This window comes from Sciurus vulgaris (assembly GCF_902686455.1).
Source record: "Sciurus vulgaris genome assembly, chromosome: 4".
NCBI classification, from domain to species: domain Eukaryota; kingdom Metazoa; phylum Chordata; class Mammalia; order Rodentia; family Sciuridae; genus Sciurus; species Sciurus vulgaris.
This window is the reverse complement of record NC_136464.1, coordinates 84,178,977-84,202,675: the sequence shown is the minus strand read 5'-3', so window position 1 is coordinate 84,202,675 and position 23,699 is coordinate 84,178,977. Positions and strand designations below refer to the sequence as shown.

The window sequence follows — 23,699 nt, the reverse complement described above, 5'->3', positions numbered from 1 at the left end:
TTCTGGTTTATATACCAGTGGGAATGTGAGAATATTTCTGGATTCTTTGGTCAGCAGGATAGTGATAGTCATTGCAAAAAATAGTTTGGTTAGTTGGTGCCTGTTGGCTGAGATCCAAAGAAATGAGGGAAGAATAATAACAATGATAGTGAATACTGTTTATCTTCCAACTTCCTGAATCAGGGTCGGGGTGCCTGTTGCTTCCCAACCTACCCTTCTCCTCCTCTTCCTGGGAGGTGAAAGTGAACTGACCTCAGTTCAGTTTATATCCCAGTGGGCTTTCTCCTTGGATTAAACATGCAAAAGAGCAATTGATATACCCACCGTGCAGGTGGAGAGACTGAGCTTCAATGATAATAACCATTTCAATGGTAATTGAAAGTAATTTATCCAGTATCAAACAGATATAAGAAGAGTCAATATTCAACCCCAACACTGTCTTTTGGTAGTAATCATGGTTCTTAGCTCCTAACTAAAGTGTAGGAGAGAAAATGAATGAGGGTGTTCTAGATAAATTTCTAAGTGAAAAATTGAGTTTTTCCAAATTTGAGAAAAGAATTCAAAATGCCAAATGTGAAGGTTATGGATGCCAATATATTTCTAAAGTCAAAATTACAGAAAAGAAGCACTGCATTTTAAACATTGCAGAAAACTGTGTATGAGAGAGGAAAGCATTTTGGAAAAAGAAGTGAATAATTTCTAAAATCCAGAGCTATTCTTTATCTTCTGCCATCATAGAAACCATTTCATTATAAACTTCTTGAGGAGCATTAATTGCCCAGATAAAGTCCAAGTGGTTGTAAGGAAGAAGCTCCTTGTGGTAAATGAGATTGGAGAGTTTGGGAAGCAAAATGTTGACATCCTGAGGATCAGCCAACAAGTCGTTGCCACCGTTCCACACTGCAATCGGCACACTCATGGCTGTCACGTTGTAGTAGGGAGGTGTGAGCTGAAAAACACAAGATAAAGAACTAGGGTTTAGGTGACCATGCTATAAAGCCAATGAGTATTCTTTGGGTAGTTTGAGTAACATTAACTCACTTGGTCACTTTCATTCACAAAACAAAGCAGAAACAATATGTTTTGGATTGGTGCTTCTCAAATTAATGGGCATGTGAATTACCTGGAGGATCTTGTTAAAATGAAGGTGAACTCAGGAGTTTTGGGGAAAGAGCTGAAGATTCTACTTTTGTGGGTGATTCTGATACTGCTGGTCCCAAACCATGATCTGAATTGCAAGGCTTTTGATAATAATTCTTATAAATTAAAAACTTAGATTTCAGCTCAAGCTGAATAAAATAGATCTGATTAGAGTTTAACTCTGGTGGATTGTTTCTACCCTCTGAAGTATGGTCTCAATGTGTCCTGAGTTCTTTACTTTGACTTTGTATTGACTTCCCAGTATAGTTGGTGAGGCCAGTAATTCAGTCCAAAGCTGAATCTGCTGAGTACTTACCTGATTTTACTAAATGCTGCTTTAAACTCTGAAACGAAGTATCATCAATCCCATTTCCTATTTCTAGAAAATCACCATTAACACAAAAATTTTTCAGGAGATCCATAAAATAGGAAGAACAAGAGAATCACCTCCAATTTGCTCATAATCTAGAGACAATTATATTAGATATTTTTATAATAAACTTTCAACAATTATTAATCTAATATATGAAAAGTTACTCTCACTTATGAAATGGCCAATTTGTCATAGCAAAACGTTTATTGTATATGATTTGTCCTTGTATTTTAATCCTTCCTATTTTATTCCCCTGTATATTGGAGAAAAAATATGGAGAATATCTGTAATTTAAATCCATTTTCTTTTATTTATACCCCATGTTCAAACAGTTGCTTCGATACTAGCTCAGTTAGTTCAAAACCAACCTGAACTGTTATTAACTTGGTTGGAAGGAGGGTGGACTTGGGGACTGGATATTCCAGGTCCCAGCTGACCCTCTAAGATGAGGTTCTCTGATTGCCAGTATTTGGGCCCAATAGAAAAATAGACTCAAAGAAATCTGTACTTTAGGGATTTGAGAAGGTTATGGTTGGGGAAAAAGTTTTTTCAACAAAAATTTGATATTATGATAGTCTGAAAATCTCTTTAAAAACATCAAAGATGTAAAGTGGGGGATTTTCTTTACATATAAGATATTGTTATAGAAACAGATATGTCCCTTCTAAATTTGAATCATGGAAACAGATGAAATCAGTAGAGTTGCTCAGTTACTTACTATTTAGGTGGGAAAATTGAGGGTAGATGAAGAAGAGAATTTTACAAAATTATGTAGGGTGTTTCCCTTGTTCAAAATAAGTCAGTGACAGTCTACCATGAGCTAAGGGATTATAGATATTATACCAATAAATCTTTTCAATAAATGCCTAAATCTGGGTAGTTATTACACAAATGCATATTTACTATGGTTAAGATGAACCCCCAAGTCTGGATCCTTTGTATTATAGTAAGTATGAGAACTGCTCACTATGTCTGCCTGTGCCACAAGGCACCTACCTGCTGAAAATTATTCCCAGCCTTGACTGTACACATGCCATCCTTTTCTTTTGTATGGGAATATACACTTGTAAAACAACTCCTCTGGTTATCCATAAAGGGGAGGATAATGTTCGAGAAAACCAAACATTCCAGCTCTATTCCAGGTATGGTTGGAATTATTAATCCGTTATATCAGTTGCATCTTAGAAAGTGAGCTGGAGACTGGGTTACAGGGCAGGCCATTGCAATGACAACAGGCGGTGCTGCATGTGCTTCTCTGGGGGAAGACTGGTTGAGCATAGCCACTGGAGCAGGAATTCATAGCCATGTGGGAGAACAGGAGCCTGGGCATCAAGACTTCCCTTGAAAAATAGATGCCCAGACATCATAATTTTTTGTATACATGAATAATTCCAACTTTAAGAAACTTACCTGATTATAGTGTTTCAAGTTCTGAAATGGGCTTCCCCAGTCAAAAGCTTGAAATTTCCCAGACCTAGCAGCCTAATGTAGAAAAATTGAAAACACACAAAAATATTTTTCACATGAAAAAATTAAATCCAAACATTTCTAAGTAGCTTACTTTTAATGTAAAGAACCATTACAATATTTTTATTCCAAATAAAATTATTAGTCATCTAGGACAGGGTCGATATGTAAGTTTAATTGCAGTTTTGCCTGAAATAATTTTTCTTGCAAACCCAGTCACAAAAATCATTCACTTTTTTGCTTCCCAAAGCACCTGTTTTGTAAGGTTCCATTCCAGGTTTTCTGAGGAATCTCCATACTGCTTTCCACAGTGGCTGCACCAATTTGCAGTCCCACCAGCAATGTATGAATGAACCTTTTCCCATACATCCTTACCAACAGTTATTATTACTTATTTTCTTTATTTTAATTTGTTCTAATTAGTTATACATGACAGAAGAATGCACTTGGATACAACATACAAAGATGGAGTGTAATCTCTCATTCTGGCTGTACATGATGTAGAATTCCACCACTTGTAGTTTTATAGGTACATAGGGTAATAATGTCAGATTCATTCTTCTCTACTTTCTATCCCCATAACTCCTCCTCTCCCTTCACTTCCCTCTACCTAATCTAAAGTAACTCTATTATTGACATTTCTAACTGGAGTGATATGAAATCTCAGTGTAGTTTTAATTTGCATTTCTCTAATTGCTAGAGATGTTGAACATTTTTTCATATATTTGTTGACCATTCATATTTCTTCTTATGAAGTGCCTGTTCAGTTCCTTTTCCCACTTATTGATTGGGTTATTTGGGGTTTTTTGGTGTTAAGTTTTTGAGTTCTTTGAACAAAACTCAACTCAAAGTAGATCAATGACATAGGCATTAGATCAAAGAGAACTTGCTTGCACCTGCTAGAAGAAAAGACAGGCCCAACTCTCTACCTTAGGAACCAACTTTCTCTACAATGTTCCTAAAGCAAAAAAAGTAAAATCAGGAATCAATACATGGTAATCCTAGCAGCTCAGGAGGCTGAGACAGGAAGATCATGACCTCAAAGCCAACGTCAGCAAAACCAAGGCTCTAAGCAACTCATTGAGACCCTATCTCTAAATAAAATAAAATAAAATAAATTAAGGCTGGGAGTGTTGTGACTCAGTGATGAGTGCCCCTGAGTTCAATCCCCGGTACCCCACACCCCCCACAAAAAATGAATCAATAAATGGGATGGAATCAAACTTAAAAACTTCTTCACAGCAAAGAAAACAAATGAGAATGTGAAGTGAGAGCTTACAAAATGGGAGAATATCTTTGCAACTTTCATCTCAGAGCTTTAATCTCCAGCATATGCAAAGAACTCAAAAAACACCAAAAATATCAAATAACCAAATCAATAAATGAGCAGAATGTTTTAAGGTTGTGCTTTAGGTAAAGTGCAAGGGTTCAGAACAAAATAAGTTTTTAACAAAATTGGAGTAATGATACCTGGGCCCAGTGGAGGACATCTTGAACAGAAGTTCCTGCTGGATTATGTGCTAAATAGACATCAAAGCGACTCTAGAAATCAAACACACACATATATGTATGCATACTTAAACACATAGTTTCTGAAAAATAGGAAAGTTTTGTTTTCTGATTGAACTCAAGTGTTTCCAGGCAGCTTTTGCTGGAAGGGTATGAGCAACACAGTTGCATGTCACCTTAGAGTTTTCCAAGTGTAATTATATGTTTTAACTCAGTTTGTAGCCACTCAGTGAAGGAGCTCATTATCACCAGTTTTTCAGAATGGAAATTGGAACTCAAAGAAGTTCAGAGAAAATTTCATTCTCACTCAGATAGTAACAGTGTGGAGGAAGAGAATTCAATCTAGGTCTCTAAATCTGAATTTTCAGCTTTTTATTGCTCTCAATGCCAGAGTGCAGTAAATTGAATCTAAACACATAGGCAATTTGCTATGCAGAACTTTAACATATATGGGATAGTAATTACTATATATATATATATATATACGATATATATATAGTATATCTGTATATACTATAATTATATATAATGGTAATTATTATATATATAATGGTAATTATATTTTTTTCATTTATGCTATTCTATGAAGGTCCTAAGTCACCTTGCTCATATATCAATCAGAAAACTTAAATCCCCTTATTGGATTGCATAGGTCAGTCAAATAAATTGACAATATTCACAGGAGATTCAAGAATCTCCACCTAAGCATCATGCATAAAATGAAATCTCTAAATTGCTTTCTTCCCTGAATCTCTATTTTACCATTTTTTTCTCATAAGATTCTTATTGATGGAATATGGTTATTTATACTGCCCTTTCTTAGTATGATATAGATAGGCTTCTCTGTTCTACTCTACATACTGAATGATGAAGATCCCCCAAATCGTCAAGAACTCATTTTTAGGAAAGAAATATTGGGAACGCTTATTTATTATCCTAGGTGGGGAACAAAGAAAATACTTACATATATATGTGTAAAATATGTGTCTATATACATATATTTTAATAAAAATATATTTTAAATATCCACATATACACAGTGATGGTCACCAGCCATGAGAAAGAGAACTGAATCTTTGAACTCCATGAAACCAGAGCCATATCTATCTTTTTCACCACTGTTCTCCCAATGACTACGAGACTCTGTAGAATTATACCTTCCTATCAATAAATTTGTTTATCTTAGATGTTCAAAGGTACAAACTAAACCAACTATTTTGAATAAGATAGATGTCTATATGTAACGGTAATAGTAGCAAAAGTAATATATTACTATGTATTATAGCCTCACATATTTTAGCTGTCTCAAGATTCACAATAATACATTTTGTAGATGAGGAAACCAACACAGAAGAGTTTAAGCCAGTTCAAGGGTAGGATTTGAATTCAGGCTCACCTAAATCCATATATTTAGCTACATTATTAGATTGCATTTTCTCAAGTAAGTTTTATTGCAACTCAATGCAGATCTTGCTCTGCAAATCAAAAATATGTGCAAGGTATTACATAAATGGTTTTTCTGAAATATTCTTTATAAAATGTATGGGATGACTAGTAGCATCAAAAATATTTATAAGAACACTTATTCAATGCCTAGACAATTTTCCTGTAGAGCTTGTCCAAATATATGGTTCAGTTCCTTTTACCACATAATTTAAATGCATACCAATTACTTTGGTGGGCACAAATGAATCACGAATTTTCGTTTTTGTTTTTTTCTGCATGGTTATGTATTCTTTTAGGGGCAATAGGGGTGAAAAGCAGGAGAAGACAAAACTGTAATGGAGCAATGACTGTGGTTCCTCATGTGTTTACCAGGAGATCAAGGACACAATTCTGAAACTACTTCTAGCTCTTATGAAGTTCCATTCCTAAGTGATGATGAAAAATAATCAAAGGTACTCCTCAAAATATTAGGAATAGAAACTATAGGCATACACACCGTGTTCAAGTTCTTACTGTCAAATCCACAAATGATAAACAAGGCGTTGCTACAAAGGAGGTCCATTAACTCACGGGAGCATACTTCAGTACCAAGAAATTGATCAAAGAAGTTGTGTGGGAAGAATATTTTGTTACCAAATATGGTCTGAAAAATAAAAGCATCATTAGAGCATTGCAGCATTCAGGCTACAAAAAGACTCATTATCTAGTTGCTTATGCAGGTGGAATTAGGCTAATGGTATTTTCTTACTTCTATAGGTTGTTTTGGAATATTCTATACTTTTCCTCATTTAATTCCCACAATGAGGTTGTGAAATGTACAGGGAAGTTATTAACACTGGGAGTCTTTTGGTACATTGAGAACTGTACTGGCTGCTCAGGGGAAGCAGAAGACATGCGTCACAATCTAGCTGGGGTATTAAGAGTTATGGAATTAAAAACATGAAACAACAATGGCAGACTATCATAATTATTTACCAAGATGTGTGATTTTAATAATAAGTTGTGGAAAGAACAGGAGGGGAAATGGTGACTCTGAGCCATATTTTTAGCAAAACCTTTGGAGATCTGTCCGAATTATTTTGAGGAAAGCAAACATTTTGTTTTCTTCCTTTTATACAGCATGAAGTTGATACATAGCATTGTGAGCTAATATGAACTACATTATCTAGAATCCTTACCTAATCCTCTGACTTAAGGTCTTAATGCTTTTTCTTTCTAAGTCACTTTCTGCACTGCTATAAGAAAATCTGAGGGTAGGAGGAAATAAGCTCTGGGTCATTGCAGCAGTAAACACAACCAGGGTCATCACAACATTTTAGATTTTGAATAAAAGGTTTACAAATGGATTTTTGTATAGCTATAAACCTCTTTGGTTTAGACACACATATAATACAAAGTGAAAAGAAATTAACAGCACAAAACCACAGAAGGACATAACATTACTACATTTCATAGCCTAAAACTAAACCATGATCCTAAAGGAAATGTGTGTGTGTGTGTTGGCTTCAATGGTGGGAGAAGTAGGGTATCAAGTGTTGGAAAAAGGAAAGATTATTAATTCTGTACAGTGTGTGCCTATTCAATAGGCATTTAATTTGTGGTTTATTGAAAAACCATACTACTGCCCTGTGAAATCTCTATTTGAAGACAATAGGAAAAGAGCTCTTAGGAAAACCAATAATTTTTAATTAGGGATCTTTCTTGACTTAATCATTAATTTCTTTCCCCTCTTTCTCCTTTTCCTGTCCCTTTTCTTTCCTTTTTCTCCTCTTCCAGATTAACATGACCCTGGTGAGTTAAGCTTCTTATTTGACTATTTTGCTTTGATTTTATTACCCATTCCCTGCTCCAGGACTGGAACCGCAGCCTTGACCCAGCTATGTAAAGTGCTTGGTAAATGAACTATCCATGAAAAAGCAAAAACATTCAATGGCATTGGGCGCATTGGGCTAATCAAGAACAAAGAAATAAATGAGGCTCTCACAGGCTGGAGAGGGGATCCAGATATTTCAAGTGCTATGCAAGAAATAATATAAACAGGTACAGTTTCATTTTGGGATATGCATATATTTTTCCAGCAGGTGTGGTGCTCCTTCCATCACTTTGAAATCCGTGGGTAAATTGGGCACCTCAGGTCCAATTAACTAAAGTGAATCACATACCTTGAAGAGGGTTGGAGGAATAAGCCCAAGTTTTGTTAAAAGGCTTTTTGAATACTTCACAGTGGCAACTGGCGCTAGTGCATAAAAGGTTTTGATTCTTTCAGCCAGTGTGGGATTGGTAGAAAAGGCAATAAAACCTGAAATAGAACAAGGAACACGTGAGGTAGGAGTGTGTGTGTGCTGTTTTGTTTTTACAAGTATGACATCATCTTGGTCCCAGTAAAGGTAACATCTGACACAAGCTGAGAAATTGGCACTTCTGCTTGCTTATGTATTAATGAGCATAGTAATCTCAATTTAAAGTTTGCTAGTGGAAGTAAAAGAATGGAAATGTTCCAAATTCAAATAACTCAAAAGAGTAATAGAATGGAGTTTTGTGGGTATCAGGACAAGCAGTCCATTCACTTCAATACGCTCTAAGGAAACAGCTGTATTGCATCTCAATAATTGTATAACTCCAGATCATCAAGAAAGGGTTAATCTATGTTCAATATGTTCTATTAAAAGAGTCAGAGGAATATGTCATAGTAGATACAGATTTCCATCCAGAAATTAAAAGGAATAAATCTCGGTAACCTAGAAACTGTCCTATTTTTTAAATAAAGGGTTTTGAGTGGATGTTGACTATATGCCACTGGTGCTCTACTCTTCAGATTGAGGCAGTTCCTCAACCCAGTTACAGAGAAGAGTGTGCCCAACAGCCTCACCTGTGAGTTTTCTCTGCTTACACTGAGGAGAGCAGCTTCATCAAAGGTTACAGGCCCCCTTCCTGGAACAGCCTGCATCTAATGACAGGTCAAGAAGGCCAGACCCCTGGTCCCACTGAGGAAGAATCTTAAGAGCCATATTGTGCAGAATCAATCTGTACAATATGGCTTTTCAGAGGCTATTTCACACCCCTGCCTGTCTGTCTGTCTGTCTCTCTCTCTCTCTCTTTCTCTCTCTCTCTCTCTGACCATGCTTGCTTTTTGCCCTTTACCCTAAAAGCGTTTTTCTAAAAAATTTCTTGAGTGCTTATCTCCATCTTCTTGGGAACCTGACCTAGTACACAAAAACAAAGACATTGGGAAGCTACCCATCACTTACTTTCTCCTCTCTACAACTTACAGTTGAAATCAACTCTTCAGACTGAACAAGCAGATGGAGGAGAAATTTTTACAAACTTCTACCACCAATTTCATTCACTTCTTTGCCTATGTTTCCACTGGAATTGTGGAGGAAGGAAGGTTATCAGGTGAGAGTAGGGGTGGCATAAAAATGTGCCATGATTTCTCCCAGGTGACTTTCCTTTTCTTCTCCCACTTCCACACTATTTTTTATCCTTTATACCTTCTTTCGTGCTCTCTTGAACTCACTGGATTATGTTTTCACTCTAACCACTCCAACAGAACTGCTGTTACAAAAGTCTACTGTAACTTCTAGGCTGCTATATCCAATGATTCATTTGGGGGCTTTATTTTCATTTGACTTATCGATAGCTTTTTCCACAGTTGAACACATTCTCTTAAAACACTTTCTTCCCTTGGCTACCAGAATAATAGACACTTTTGTTGCCCTTATATTATTGTCATCATTATCACTATCTCTTCGTTTCTTCACTTGTTTCCTCCTCATCTTCTATATTATGGAGTAGTCCAGGGCTTATCCTTGGATCTCTCCTCTATCCTGCCTAAACTTACAGTATTACATTCTGTGGCATGTCCTGATGACTCCTGTTTTGTACTTTTTAAACTCAGTCTTCTCCCATAAATTCTAGATTGGTTCTATAATTGAATGCTTGACACCTTTACTTTAATCTCCTCCTATAAGCACCTGTGTTTCAAAGCTGATCTTCTGTTCCTCCTACATCAGCTGTCTTCACAGCTTTCCCCACCTAGTTTAGTGGCATCCCCATTATTCCATGTGCTCAGGTGCAAACTCACCATCATTTGACTCCTTTTTATATTTTTTTACTCTTTTACCCAATACCCAATATGTCAGCAAATCCTGTTGACTCCATCTCCAAAATATGTCTAAAAGATGTACCTAGAACCTGGCCCTGTATGATTACTTTCACAACTACCCTCACATCCAGTCACCAGAGGGATCTTATTACAGATCATGTAATACCTTATTCAAAATTTGTCCATGGTTTCCTTTTTCCCTCAGCATGAAAACTGATATTCTTATAACTACCAGAATCTTGAACAGTCTGCCCTCCCCAAATTCTGTAATCTTGTGTCACTCTCCCCATCTCTCTCTCAGTCTTATTCAACCAAAAAGGAATGCCTCATTGCTATTCCTTTGAGTGTGCTCAAGCTTCAGATCCTTTACACACCCTGCTCTGTCTTCCTGGAACATCAGCCAGCCTCCCTGACCTCTATGTGTTTACCCAGAGGGTTTTGTTTGTGTTCCCTATCAAAAATTGCTTTGAAACCCTCTGATACTCCCTAATATCCTTCCCCAATTGCTTTTTTCCATAGTATTATTATTATTTAGTACATTAAATATTTTACTTTCTAATCTTTGTTATTTTCTCTGCCTCCTCTCAGGCAGAGATTTAATCTTATTTTTGTGCTCTTTTACATGCCACAGTTTAATCCATTCTCCATAAATGATTTTATGAACAAAATAAATTCAGTCCAGATGCTGAAAGATGGTGACTTGAGAGATTACCTGAGCTAATACTTGAACCACCTTGTTGAACCTATTGGTACAACTCATGTTACCTTGCACAATTTACTCCCTTAGATTTTTTTAACCCATGTATTGTCCCTATGTCATTAAATTGTCATAGTGCTGATTTTTATAGAGAATGGAAAGTAGTTAATGTGGTTATACTGCCATAACCATGAGCAGAGGTCTATGGTATAATAACTAAATTACATGGTCCCAATGCCTTTACTTACCGATGGTAGTGCCCTGTGAATGACCAACATAGTGTATCTTCTCCTGTCCAGTTTTATTTACAATGAAGTCAATTGTAGCTGGAAGGTCATATTTAGCCATTTCATCAAAACTGCAAGAAAAAACAGCATAAAGTTGAATATATTTTCTTGTTATAGTTTCTAAAATTCTAGCATATTTATAGTTAAGGCTCTATATCTGTTAGAGATATAGAAAACTAGATTCTCTAAGTATTGCTGCTTAAAAACCCTAACAAGTATCAGGTGCCCTTTAGAGTGGCTTCTTATAAACAACTTACATCATTTGTGAAACACAGTACTATTGCTGCAATCTAATCCAAACAAGATAGTACCTGTAGCTGGGAATTATTTCCATCCCTGAAATGGAATGTTAGATTTAATAAGCATGTGCATGCTGTGTTTCAGTGCCATTTAATATGAATCTCGTCCCTCTATATTTTATTCTTCACAACTCAGTCAGAATGACACTTTGAAAATGAAAACTCCCCAGTTTAAAAATTTTCAGTGACTTCTCGTTGCACTTGAAATGAGTTGCTGTGCCCTCACCATCATCAGCATAGTTCTGCCTGAACTGACTCTTATCAGCTTTTCTAGACTCCTCTTATGTCACTTTCCCTCTTCCTCTCTCCACCTGGGACATAAGTGTTTCCTTTCAGCTCCTAGAACTCTCAGAGCACTTTTGTGCCCCTAGCATCATTAGCCAAATTCTCTTCTGTTCTCTACTTCCCTCAGTAATTTCCAGGAATAAGGTACAAGAAGGTTAGTGATAGGAAACCTTTGAAAATCCCTCCATGTTGACTGAATTTTGTTCTTCATAATGATGAGGTTGAATCCACAAATGGGTTCTAACATGCCCTGAATCTGTATGGATACTCCCTTTGAAATTTGCCAGGGGCAGTGAATTTCCTTGCTTCAGCCATATTGTTCATTACTTTTAGAAAAGCATATTTGGGGATCCCCACATAGTGAGTAACTGAGGTAACAGAAAGTTTGAAGGAAAATCTACCTTTGAAATGAGATATATAGAAGAATTCAAGAAGGGATAAGAGTAAAAATGGCTTCTTTCCCCTCCTACTTTGAAATATAATTTGTTAAGATGGGATTGGATTAGAAAGGAAGATGTCTATGCTTTTAAAGTCCAATGATTTTTTTAACACTGATGTCTTTATGGTTAGTTTTATTAACAGTGCAATATTTTCACTCATTCAGAAATTTCACAATGTTTGATTCAGTTTAGATCAAAATATTCAAGCCCACAAGAAAGAACAAAATGAGATTACCTTTTTAAAGACCAATGATTATTCTTAATTACCCATTTTTACTGTCCTTTTTCTTTACCTGAAAGCCCAGAATTCAACTGAGTCTGGTGAATAGTACAAATTTCTTCTGGACCAGGTATTTCCTCTGCTATTGCCCAACCATACATCATAACCAGCATCTGCCAGGATGAAGGCCAGGCTGTTGCTGGGCAGGTTGGCAATCCAGTTTGTGGCTGATGCAAGCAAACCATGCTGCAGAAACACCACAGGTCTGTGGCCTGAAGAAGAAAATTATTTCAAAACATTATAAACTTACTCTTTATTCTAAGATAAACATGTGACTAGAATTAAATGCATTTGCTTTACTGAGTTGAAGAATTTTGAATATGTTATCTTAATCATCTTTACTCAGGTGGCTGGTTTCTCAGATGCCAAAGCTTATCAAATGTCTACTTAAAATAAGCATATTCCATTGTACACCAGCTTTACTTCAGTGAAGCTGTTAATTATATTGCAAGAAATTCAGCACTAGGTTAATTTAGGTGGACTATATAAATAGTAAAGTTACAGGTAGTCTTTTAAATTTTTTATTATTTTTGCACTACTTAATTTTTCTACAATGAGAAAAAATAAAATTTTAATAGTACTAGCAAAAATAGCCTTTATTTGGAAAATAGGTTTCAAATTTCGTCCACAACCTCCTCTCTACAACACACTCTGGATAACTCTTTTTGATCCTGTAGAACTGAGCTCAGTTACTATCTCTGAGGGCAACTTTCCTTAGCTGGGTTAAACATCTTCATTAAGGCTTCCAGTTTAATAGCCTATGCACAGTTGTGGCTTTGGACTTAACACATTTCATTATAATCATTTGTTTATTTATCTGTCTCATTGATGTGATGGTAATCTTCTTGAGAATTGGAAATATGGATTAGTTTTTGTTGCATTTCCAAAATGAGCAAGATTTATTAAATCCTTAAGAAGAAATGAAAGGAGGAAAAAACAGAAGGAAGGAATGTGGGGGAAAGGAGAGGGAAGAAAGGAGAAGGGACAAGGGAAAAGGAAAGAGGGGGAAGGGAAGGAAGGAAAGAAGATTATACCTCTGTTCTCTGAATTTTTCTTTCCATAAGGAATTCTGAAGATCCCGAGGATATAACCGTCTTCAGTCACAACTTCATATTCTTCACATGGGTATCCCCAGTAGGAAATCATTTGATTCTGATGAGGAAAACCAAAAAGGTTAAGTTTTAGCTGACTTTTAAAATACATTGAATGACTAGACAATGCTAATTATTTTAACCAGTGACTTAAAATTTTAATATGATTTTATATCATATTAATATCTCTTAAATTCTATAGATAGCCATCCCCCTGCCCCGCCCCCTAGTAACTTACAATATTCATGTGCGCTTCAGGGCTCTCAGGTGCTAGTATTCCTAAGAAGCCATGTGTAGATCCAAGTGCAGATATCAAACATGCCACTGCTAAAAGCGACCACATTTTGATCTGTCCAGAAACAAAAGAATAGCCCATGCTATGGTCATCTCATTATACTTTCATAATACTAATATTTTGGGACAATTTTACCTATAAGCAAAGTAGAGAATTGCTTGAGTTTGATTATATTCTGTTGGGCAGTAAACTGGAACATGTGGACGTCAGTAAAATCATCTTAATGTTTAAAATGTTTTCACCTTAATTTCATTTGTTTAAGAGTACTTCCCATTTAATTTTCAAGTCTTCTCAAAGGAAGTTTAGCTGGCAGAAACAAAAGTTCTAACTGTTCAAAATAATATCATATTCTTTTTATGCCATATGTTTAAGACTTTTGCCAACTGATTTTGAGAGCCCAAAGTGGGAGTGAGAGTTATATAGGCATTTGATGCCCTTATATTTAACCTTCATGTAATATTTATTCAAACTTATCATGACATTTTTAAAAGGTTTTATTTATAATAGTGACTACATAAAAATTTATTGATTTGAGGTCATTATATGGATTTAAAAGCTGCCATCACCTCAAAATGCCACCCATAAATAGAATAATGTGTGAATATAATTTTAAGAAATTTATTGCTATTTCAGTTTTTTTTTTTTTAATTGTTGTTGTTTTCTTTTGCAATGAAGGGGATTAAACCCATGGCCTTGAGATATTATCTCATTAAAATTACTTAGGTAGTCCATGAAAATTATAAATCGGCAATGTATTGGATGGTCTAATACCTTCACAAGTATTCAACAACAAAAAGAAAAATCAGTGTCACTACTTTAAAAAGACTCAGAAGGTTTTCTAATTCAACCTTTAACATTTTGCAGGAGAAAAATAGCAACCCACTTCTTAGATGACAAAATAATTTCAAGTAGACTCAATTAGTGTTACTAGTTAAATGGCTAGTCTTTCTGCATAATTATTCGTCAAATTGTCAGGCTTATGGTAATTGGAAAGCAGTACAGGCTAGACACAAAATATACCTGTTATAAAATAAATGAAAGTTTTTAACTGAAAGTAGCCCAGTGGATAATCCTATCAGATTTAATCCCTCAAAAATAGAGTAGGCTGCAACTCAAAGTGGCTTGTCAATTTTAAAACTTAGCCATCCTTTGCTGTCAACATGTGGTCCTTGGGGCAACTACACAGCATTTTCTTTTGGACAATGACTAGGAATTCCACATATACTCAAAATTACTAGAATTGAGCACTTTACAGTTTTTGCAGTTTGATTAATATTTTCATTTACAAATTTTCTTTTTTCAAAGGAACATTTCAGTAGGACTCTACCTTTTGATCTTGTGATACTCACCTCTTGCTTCCCAAGACAGATAACATTTGACGTTAGACTCAGAAGATCTAAACTTCCTCCTATGAATTTGAGAATCTCCAGATACTAAACTTGTGAAAGACCCTCAAGGGAGAACTGCTATTTGTTCTCAAATATTTGAAAAGATACCATGTGGAAGATAGCTTTAAATCATATCCTTTTTAGTGTATGTCAGGTAAATCACACAATAATTATTTATTTAGAAACTATTGCAGGTTAGGAGCAATTTGGACATCACATGTAGAAAGATTTCAATTGCTTTTGGTGAACAGTTTGTAAAGTTTGGATCACTAAATTCAAGCTGGGTTCTTTGAAAAGGGATGACAATATTACTTTTTTTATAATTTATCTATTTTGATTCATTTTAAAAAAGGTAGTAAAACTTATTTCTCTGGTTGTACATTAAGTAGAGTCATACCATTTGTGTAATCATATATGTACATAGGGTAATGATGTTTGTCTCAATCTGTTATTTTTCCCTTCCCCCCACCCTTCCCACACCTCCTTCCTCTATATAATCCATCCTTCCTCCAATCTTGCCTCCCTCCCACTCCCTATTATATATCATCATCTGCTTATCAGAGAGATCATTCAGCCTTTGGTTTTTCAACAAGGGCTGTAGAGCTATTTATCATAGCTCACTTAGCATAGTTCTTGACTTACAGTAAAGCCAGAGTAGAACTCTCAAGATCAAAATCTGACTCTCTGGCTAATTTAGTAATAGAAATTAAATTTAATGGTGACTCTTTAAAAATGAGTTTTAACCAAACCTTGTCTTTACAATGAAATTTTAGGAAAGGGCACAGTAGTATACAAAGACCAAACAGCAGTGTTTTCACATTCAAACCAGAAAGTTTTGATCCACCTTTTCAGGCACCCACAATTTTATGCCTTCTATAGCCTCCCTCAAGTAATTTATTACTGTGATGTGAAGAAATTTAACCTATAGTTTGAATTATAGGACATCTCAACCACCAAGGCAACAGCAGGGACTCAGAAATGTTCAGGGACAGAATAAGTGCTTCAAAGAACCTGTCACCAAGTTCTAGAATAAGAGCAGTAACAAACTTCTACAGAGGTCTGTCTATAAGCTAGAGTGTATACTTTGTATACTTAACATGTAACATATGCAAGTGAGTTATCTTCACTAAAATGCTTTCTACTTCTATAAAATATGGTCACAATAGTGCATTTCTAGATGTTGTTAAGAGCATTCATTATGATAAACCAAAGTTTTCAGTATGTTCAGCATCCAGTAAATATTAGATAAATATTATTACTATCATCTCACTTAATTTTTATAAAAACCCTGTTAAGTAGGTGTCATTGTATTCCCCATTTTGCAGATAAGCAAAGCAAGGCTATAAAAGAATTTGCCCAATAAGTATCCAGAAAGCAGTATGCCTATAATTTAAATAAGGTTATCTGTTTTCAAGATTATATTCTTCTCCACTATAATGCTTCTTTAGGATGACTGTAAACCAACTTCTGTAAGGAACTCCTTGGCACAGCTCCAGAGAGATTTATATAATTTGTTCCAAACTTCTGTTTTGAAAAGTTTAAAATTTGAAGAAAGGTATATAGGCTATAAAGTTAAACTCAACCACAGTTAATTTGAATGATATTAAGTTATATGAAATAGCATGTTTATAAAGTCAATTCCTATAACACTAGAGGACTGGCCTACTGCTTCTCAAAAGGGAGAATGAGAAAAAAGACTTTCACATTAGACACCTGTTATATAATAAACAAATTTGTTATTGAACAATAAAAGTCAAGAATTTCATGTACTTTCAAAACAAATCAAATCCTATAGGATTAAGTCATAATTCAGATAAATACATGTGAATACACAAGAAGTACAGAACTGTTTTAAAACCTGCAATAGTTGGATTAAAGAAACCAATGAATCTAGAATTCAGATAATTTTTCCCAGCAGAAATTGTACTTACAGTCTCCTCAGAAACAGATTTCTCTGGATGCTTCGTATTTTGGTTAGTGGTGCTCTTGCCTTTTATATATAAAAACTTCAACAATGGCCAGAATTATTCATCCTTTGATTAACTTACCATAAAGTCTCAGTATCTAGGCATCATTTAATGTTGGAAGGACAAATCTTAAAATCAAATACTGCATTCAATTCACATGAGTTATCACCTTTAACTTTTAACAAAAGCAAATATTGAGCAAAGGAACTTTGCTGATTAAAAATGACTTAGGAAACATTAAGATTGATTGATAGCTTCAACATATAAAAACTATTGAATCAAAGATATGATGCAAACAATTATAAAGTTTGGTTCAAGTAAAGAGGATTAAGATGGTAAAAGGCTCCAACTTTTGTTCTTCATCAATGCAACACAAACTATTCTGATGGGATGACGGAATAATGAATGTAATCAGCAGAGGTTAATGTTTTTTATGCTCTTTAACCTGGATCTCTTCCCCTCCAGATAATGATATCCAAAATCCTGTTCCTGACCTTTAAGAGCACATGAATTATATCTATTTTAAAAATACAAAATCTACTTTCTGGAGTTTCAACAATGTGAATGTGCTTATAAATAAATGCTTATAAATAAAATGTTTATTTAAAAATGTGATAAAGGCTTTACAACTATCATGAGCATCTGTAGCTCATGGTTAAAGAAAAATAGAATCATACTTTTAACTTTTAAAATCATTTGCAATTTGTTGTTAGAATACATATTTGCTTATTAGAACTTAAATGCCTAGCAGAAATAATGAAGAAATAATTTTTATTGGTTCTTCTTAGTTATACATGAGAGTAGAATCCATTTTGATAAATTTATACAAGCGTGGGACATATCTTATTCTAATTAGGACCCCATTTTTATGGTGTGCACAATGGTGGGATTCACTTAGGCATTTTCATATGGGTACATAGGAAAATTATATTAGATTTTTCCTATTATCTCTCCTATTCCTATGCCTCTTCCCTTCTGTTCATTCCCTTTGTCTAATTACTGAACTTCTCTCTGCCCCACCCCCTTATTGTGCTTTAGCTTCCACATATCAGTGAAAACATTTGACCTTTGATTTTTTAGGATTGGCTTATTTCACTTAGCATAACAGTCTCTAGATCCATCCATTTATGGGCAAATGTCATAAAGTCATTCTTTTTTGTGGCTGAGTAATAGTCCACTGTGTATATATACCACAATTTCTTTATTCATTCATCTGTTGATGGACATCTAGTTTAGTTCCATAACTTTGCTAATGTGAATTTTGCTGCTATAAAATTTGATGTGGCTGCATCACCGCAGTAAGTTGATCTTAAATTCTTTGGAATATGCTGAGAAGTGGAATAACTGGGTGAAATAGTGGTTCCATTCCAAGTTTTCTGAGGAATCACCATACTGTTTTCCAGAGTGGTTTGCACCAATTTGCACCACCAACAATGTATGAGTGTTCCCTTTTTCCCACATTCTTGCCAACATTTGTGTTACTTATATTCTTGATAATTGCCATTCTGGCTGTAGTAAGATGAAATGTCAGTGTAGTTTTAATTTGTGTTTCTCTAATTGTTAGAAATGGTGAACATTTTTTTTCGTATATTTGTTGAACATTCCTATTTCTTCTTTTGAGAAGGGTCTGTTCATTTCCTTGGCCTGTTTATTGATTGGGTTATTTATTTTTTTGGTGTTAAACATGGACAAAATACCTTGATTTTATTTATTTATTTTTATGTGGTGCTGAGGATTTAATCCAGTGCATCACACATACTAGGCAAGTGCTCTACCACTGAGCCACAACCCCAGCCCTGGTGTTAAACTTTTTGAGTTTTTTGAATATCCTGGAAATTAACACCCTATCTGGGATGCAGGTGGCAAATATTTTCTTCCATTCTGTAGGCTCTCCCTTCACTTTCTTAATTGTTTCCTTTGCTGAGGAGATGCTTTTTGGTTTGGTGCCATCCCATTTATTGATTTTTTATTTTACTTCTTGTTCTTTCAGAGTCTTGTTCAGGAAATCAGTTCCTGTGCCAAAAATGATGTAGATTGGGCCTACTTTTTCTTCTAGTAGGTGTAGGGGTTTCTGGTCTAATGCCTAAGTCTTTGATCCACTTAGAGTTGATTTTTGTGTGGGGTGAGAGATAGGGGTTAAGTTTCATTCTATTACATATGGATATCCAGTTTTCCCAGCATCATTTGTTGAAGAGCCTATCTTTTCTCCACTGTATATTTTTGGTACCTTCTCTAGTATTGAAAAGAACAAAATGGCAAGCTATAATCTAATACTTTTCCAATAAGCCCCACAATACAACTAACTAGTGTTCCACTGCTTGAATAAACTGAATATATCAAACACCGTGTGTGTTTACATGATTTTATTTACTAGTAGAGTACCTTTCCTCAACTCTAGTTGATTGTCATTGATAACCACTAAATTTTGAAAAGATGGTGACGTGTTTGCATGAGAATAACAATTGAAGGGAAGTGTTTTGCGAACTAATGCAATTTGAATGAACTTCACTAGCATATAGGAGGGAAATTAGTCACATTTCTTCATGTCATTCTGCGCCTAAATTTAAGCAAGAGAATGATGGAATACGTTCTTTTACCTTTTCTTTCTGTAAATAAAGAGGAGTTGGAGAACAGGCTGGAAAAAATGAAGATCCTTGGTAGTCTTTAAAAGAGATCTGACACTAAGAAATAACGCAGTCAAATACATCCTAGCTTCTTTATAAATACCTCAAATTCTGATTCACTGCAGGTAATTCACTAGGGGTAGTCACACAAACTACTAAGGAGATTTAGTTTCCATTTTGCATTGTATATTAAGGTCCATTAGGAAATACAATGTTCTCTCTGCTCCACTCTCCATCTTTAGGTCTCAGCTTAGCTGTTATGTCTTTGAGAAAGAGCGCTCTGGCACTGCTCTTCATTCATCTGTATTTGACTGGGGAGTCTTTTTCCCACATCCCTGTGGAACCCTATATTTACTCTATTCTAGGACATATGGATAGGTCATTGTATCTCGCCACTTGGACACACACGCAGGCACACTCCTTAAATGCAGGTACTACAATTTTTTCACTATTATATTATACATGCCTACAATTTGATTAAAATAAAGTACATGATCAATAAATATTTGTGAAAAATGTTTAAAAAGAAGAATTCAAAAATCATCTGTACACACTTAAGTACAGTTATACCAAATACATACTTTGCAGTAATAAACTAGATGACAGATGAAAAGAATAACGTGATTACTTTCTTGGAAGCAAAAAAGAAGGAAGTTATTTAAATATACATGAGAAAAATGTAACAGTATTATTATCTCTATTTCTGACACCAATATAAATAAGCTTTGATAATAACAGAAAATTCTTTTTAAATTATTTTACTTGTACAAGTTTATGAGGTATATGTATAGTATATAATGATCAAATAGGGTAGTTAAAATTTCCATCTCCTTGAAATATTTAAACATTTTTTTATTATCATGGAATATTTATACATATTTTATGGAGTACAATGTGATATTTCAACATGTGTATATAATATATATTTATAAAATCAGGGTAATTAATGTTTCAACCTGCCTATCCTTATATTGTGTCTGGAGATTTCAGGTTTGTCTCTGCTAGTTATTCATAAAATGTAGAATAGGTCATTGTGAATTGTAATCTCCCCACTGTTCTGAAGATCATATTAGAATTTATTATTTCTACCTGGTAGTGTTTGGGTATCAGTAATTTAAACTCCCACTATTCCCCGTCCCCACTATCCTTCCTAACCTCTAGTAACTGCTATTATACATTCTGATCCACTTTTTTTAACATCCATGTATGAGGGAGAAAAGGTGACAGTCATCTTGGAAAAACACAGCTGATGAAAGAAAAAAAATATATAACTTAAGAGTTATACAAACTATTCCATGGAAAAGACATTGATCTCCAAATATTTGAGACACATTGACAAACATCACTGATGCATTTAATGCTTGAGGCTTAATCAGGACAAATGAAAACAGGAATCTAGTGTGTAAACTCATTGAATCAGGCTCTAGTGGTGAGAGGTCAAGGGCACGGGAGACGTGTTCTATGATTCTTGGAAAATCATCTGTTCATTGGACCGTAGTTGGTGTCATAAAAGCTATAATAATTATACCATCTGTCCAACTACCTGATAGGTTTGTTACATAAATGATCTTATTTTCTTTTGTTGCTTCATATTTTTGACTCGAGATTCAAGATTCATTCCAAATGTTACCTCCATTGAAAGGACTTCCTTGAGTTGCTCAGCAGGGTTAGTATGTTCCACCTCTGGTTCTCCTAGGTCTTTAGCTGTTCCCCTGTATTACAACTTTTAAATATTAGTTGTTTTATTAGAATGGACATAAGAATACATTAACATATGAATATAAATCAAAGGAGCTATTACACTAGCAAATAGTTTAGAAAAGGTAAAGAGCTGGAGACATAAATAAGGTAGTATTTAGATAGTATTTTATGGTGACCATATGAAGAAACATGGCAAGATCCACAACAGTGTCCCAGCCTGTTCCCAAACAGGTGCCACCAATGGAACATGAAAATTTCTTCACCTTTTTTTTTTTTTTCCAATGGGAAGAAGAGTAGCATATGTTCCAAAGCATGGGCTCTGGACTCTAACTGATTAATCTTAAATTTTGCTCTGCTATCTACTTCCTGTATGAATTTGTATCAATATCAACCTCTAATTTCCTTCATTTGTAAAATCAGGATAATAGTGCCTGACTCTCAAATGACTGTCATTATAAATTAAATGAGATAATTTGTGCAATGTAGTTAGCATCAGGATGGCAAAAGTGGGACTTTATACTTGTATAACTATGGAAGAGACTAATATCTTAAGACCTCATCCAATATTTGATCCAACATTTATCCAGGGCTTATTTCGTGTTCAACACTGTCTCAGGAACTAGAAAGTCTTTTGAAAGGAAATGTGAATCCTGAATGTAGGAGTTTACATTTCAGGGAACAGACAGATAAACAACAAAGCAATGGATAAAGATCTTAACAGATTATGAAAAGTATTGTGAAGAAACAAAAAGTGATATAAAAGGGAACAATCAGAGAGCCTCACTTGGAATGTGGTAGTTAGGAAGTAACTGAGACCTGAATAACAAGAAGGAACCAGCTCTTGAAGAGCCAGGCAGAGTGAGGAACGAATTCAAAGATTGTGAAGTGGAATCGACTTGGCAAGTTCAGTGAACTGGAGAGAGGTCAGTGTGTGGTGGAAGGTCAGGAAACAAGGGTGGGAGTGATGTTAGACAACATCAGAATAGTGGAAAAGACCAGATCTTGACTTGTTCAGTCCATAAACAGGAGCTTTGATTCCATTTTAAAGGAATAGAGATGTGGGAGGGTTTGAAGCAGGAGAGTATCGTGTTATAAATTTTTACAAATCAGGCTGGAAACTGTAAAAAAATGGAGAAAGTAATTGATCAGAATAGTAATTGAGAAGATGAGAGGAACTGATTCAAGTTATTTTCTGGAGGTCAGTTTGATAAAACTTATTAACATATTAGATTCAGGATAGGTCAGGAGGAGGGGGAAAAAAGAAGAAACAGGGATGACTTGCAGGTTGTGCTCTGACCAACTAGGTGGATGGTGGTGTCAATTACATAGAAAAGTCTAAAGAAGAAACAGGTATAGGTAAAAGGTAGGAAGTCAGAAATCCATTTTGGGTGTGTTAGACCCATAGATAAAAATATAAAGTAGGTAATTTTTCATATGAGTATGGAATTCCATAAAAACACCTATACTGAGAACATTAATATAGGTGTAATTAGTCTACAGATAGATTTGAATCCTTGGGATTGGATAAGACCATCAAGGAAAGTAGCTCTCAATTTTGGCTATCTTATTAGAATTTTCTGGAGAACTTTTAAATATAGGTGGATGGATCCCATTCGTCTTAAGGTATTTTGCTGCTGTTGTTATGACAAGTTGGTTGAGGTGCAGGAAGTTTATGTTGCACAATTTCTTAATTATTTCAAGGATTACGTGCTGGATACAAACATCTAAGAACTACCATCCTGTTTTGACATATGAAAGGGATACAAGAAAGAATTTGTCCCTGGAACACTGTCCTCTTACAGATTTTTCAAATTCCCTCAATCAGCATAGTATAATTCTTGGCCTCCTCCTATGCTTGTTGCCAATCTTCATAATTTTAAATTCTGCTCTTTCTAGTTCAGAAAAATTTTCAGCTTAATAAAGGAAGATTCATCATACATGCTGTAGCTCAATTTTGAATCTGACCACAGCCAAGTTAATGTTAGCCTAAAGCTACAGGTCTGCTTTGCATATAATTTCTAAGGGCTTATGCAGATTCCCTGAAATCCATACTTGCTGAGAATATCTGCCCTAGTTGAATTAGCTGTCTCTTAGAAGTCAACCTACTTGTTCATCTGTCATAGCTCCCTTCTTATTTTCTTTAGTTTGACAGTCTGTGGGAATATTTTCCTAATATGTGTAATTTCAATATGCTAGAATCGTTTTTATAAATTCACATCTTTTGTCTTTGCACTCAAGTTCAACTATCTATGTTTTGGGAGCATCTCTCTCTATTTCATTTTATTATATTCTGGGCTTTTATTAT

At 35.0% G+C, this 23,699-nt stretch overlaps 1 protein-coding gene across 2 annotated transcripts in view; it reads right to left on the bottom strand.

Annotated features, from left to right (window-relative positions):
- Positions 1–594: 594 nt before the first annotated feature.
- The window catches only part of LOC306660163 (gastric triacylglycerol lipase-like), a 217,910-nt gene continuing 194,805 nt past the window's right edge, over positions 595–23,699 (bottom strand). For both annotated transcript variants that reach the window (XM_079138321.1, XM_079138320.1), the window contains 9 exons: positions 13,658–13,768; positions 13,363–13,480; positions 12,342–12,540; positions 10,986–11,095; positions 8,098–8,234; positions 6,432–6,578; positions 4,451–4,522; positions 2,924–2,995; positions 595–949 (listed from right to left, as the gene is read on the bottom strand). In XM_079138321.1, the coding sequence (XP_078994447.1) occupies positions 713–949; positions 2,924–2,995; positions 4,451–4,522; positions 6,432–6,578; positions 8,098–8,234; positions 10,986–11,095; positions 12,342–12,540; positions 13,363–13,480; positions 13,658–13,768 (1,203 nt within the window). In that variant the 3' untranslated portion in view covers positions 595–712. The remainder of the gene's footprint in view (positions 950–2,923; positions 2,996–4,450; positions 4,523–6,431; positions 6,579–8,097; positions 8,235–10,985; positions 11,096–12,341; positions 12,541–13,362; positions 13,481–13,657; positions 13,769–23,699) is intronic.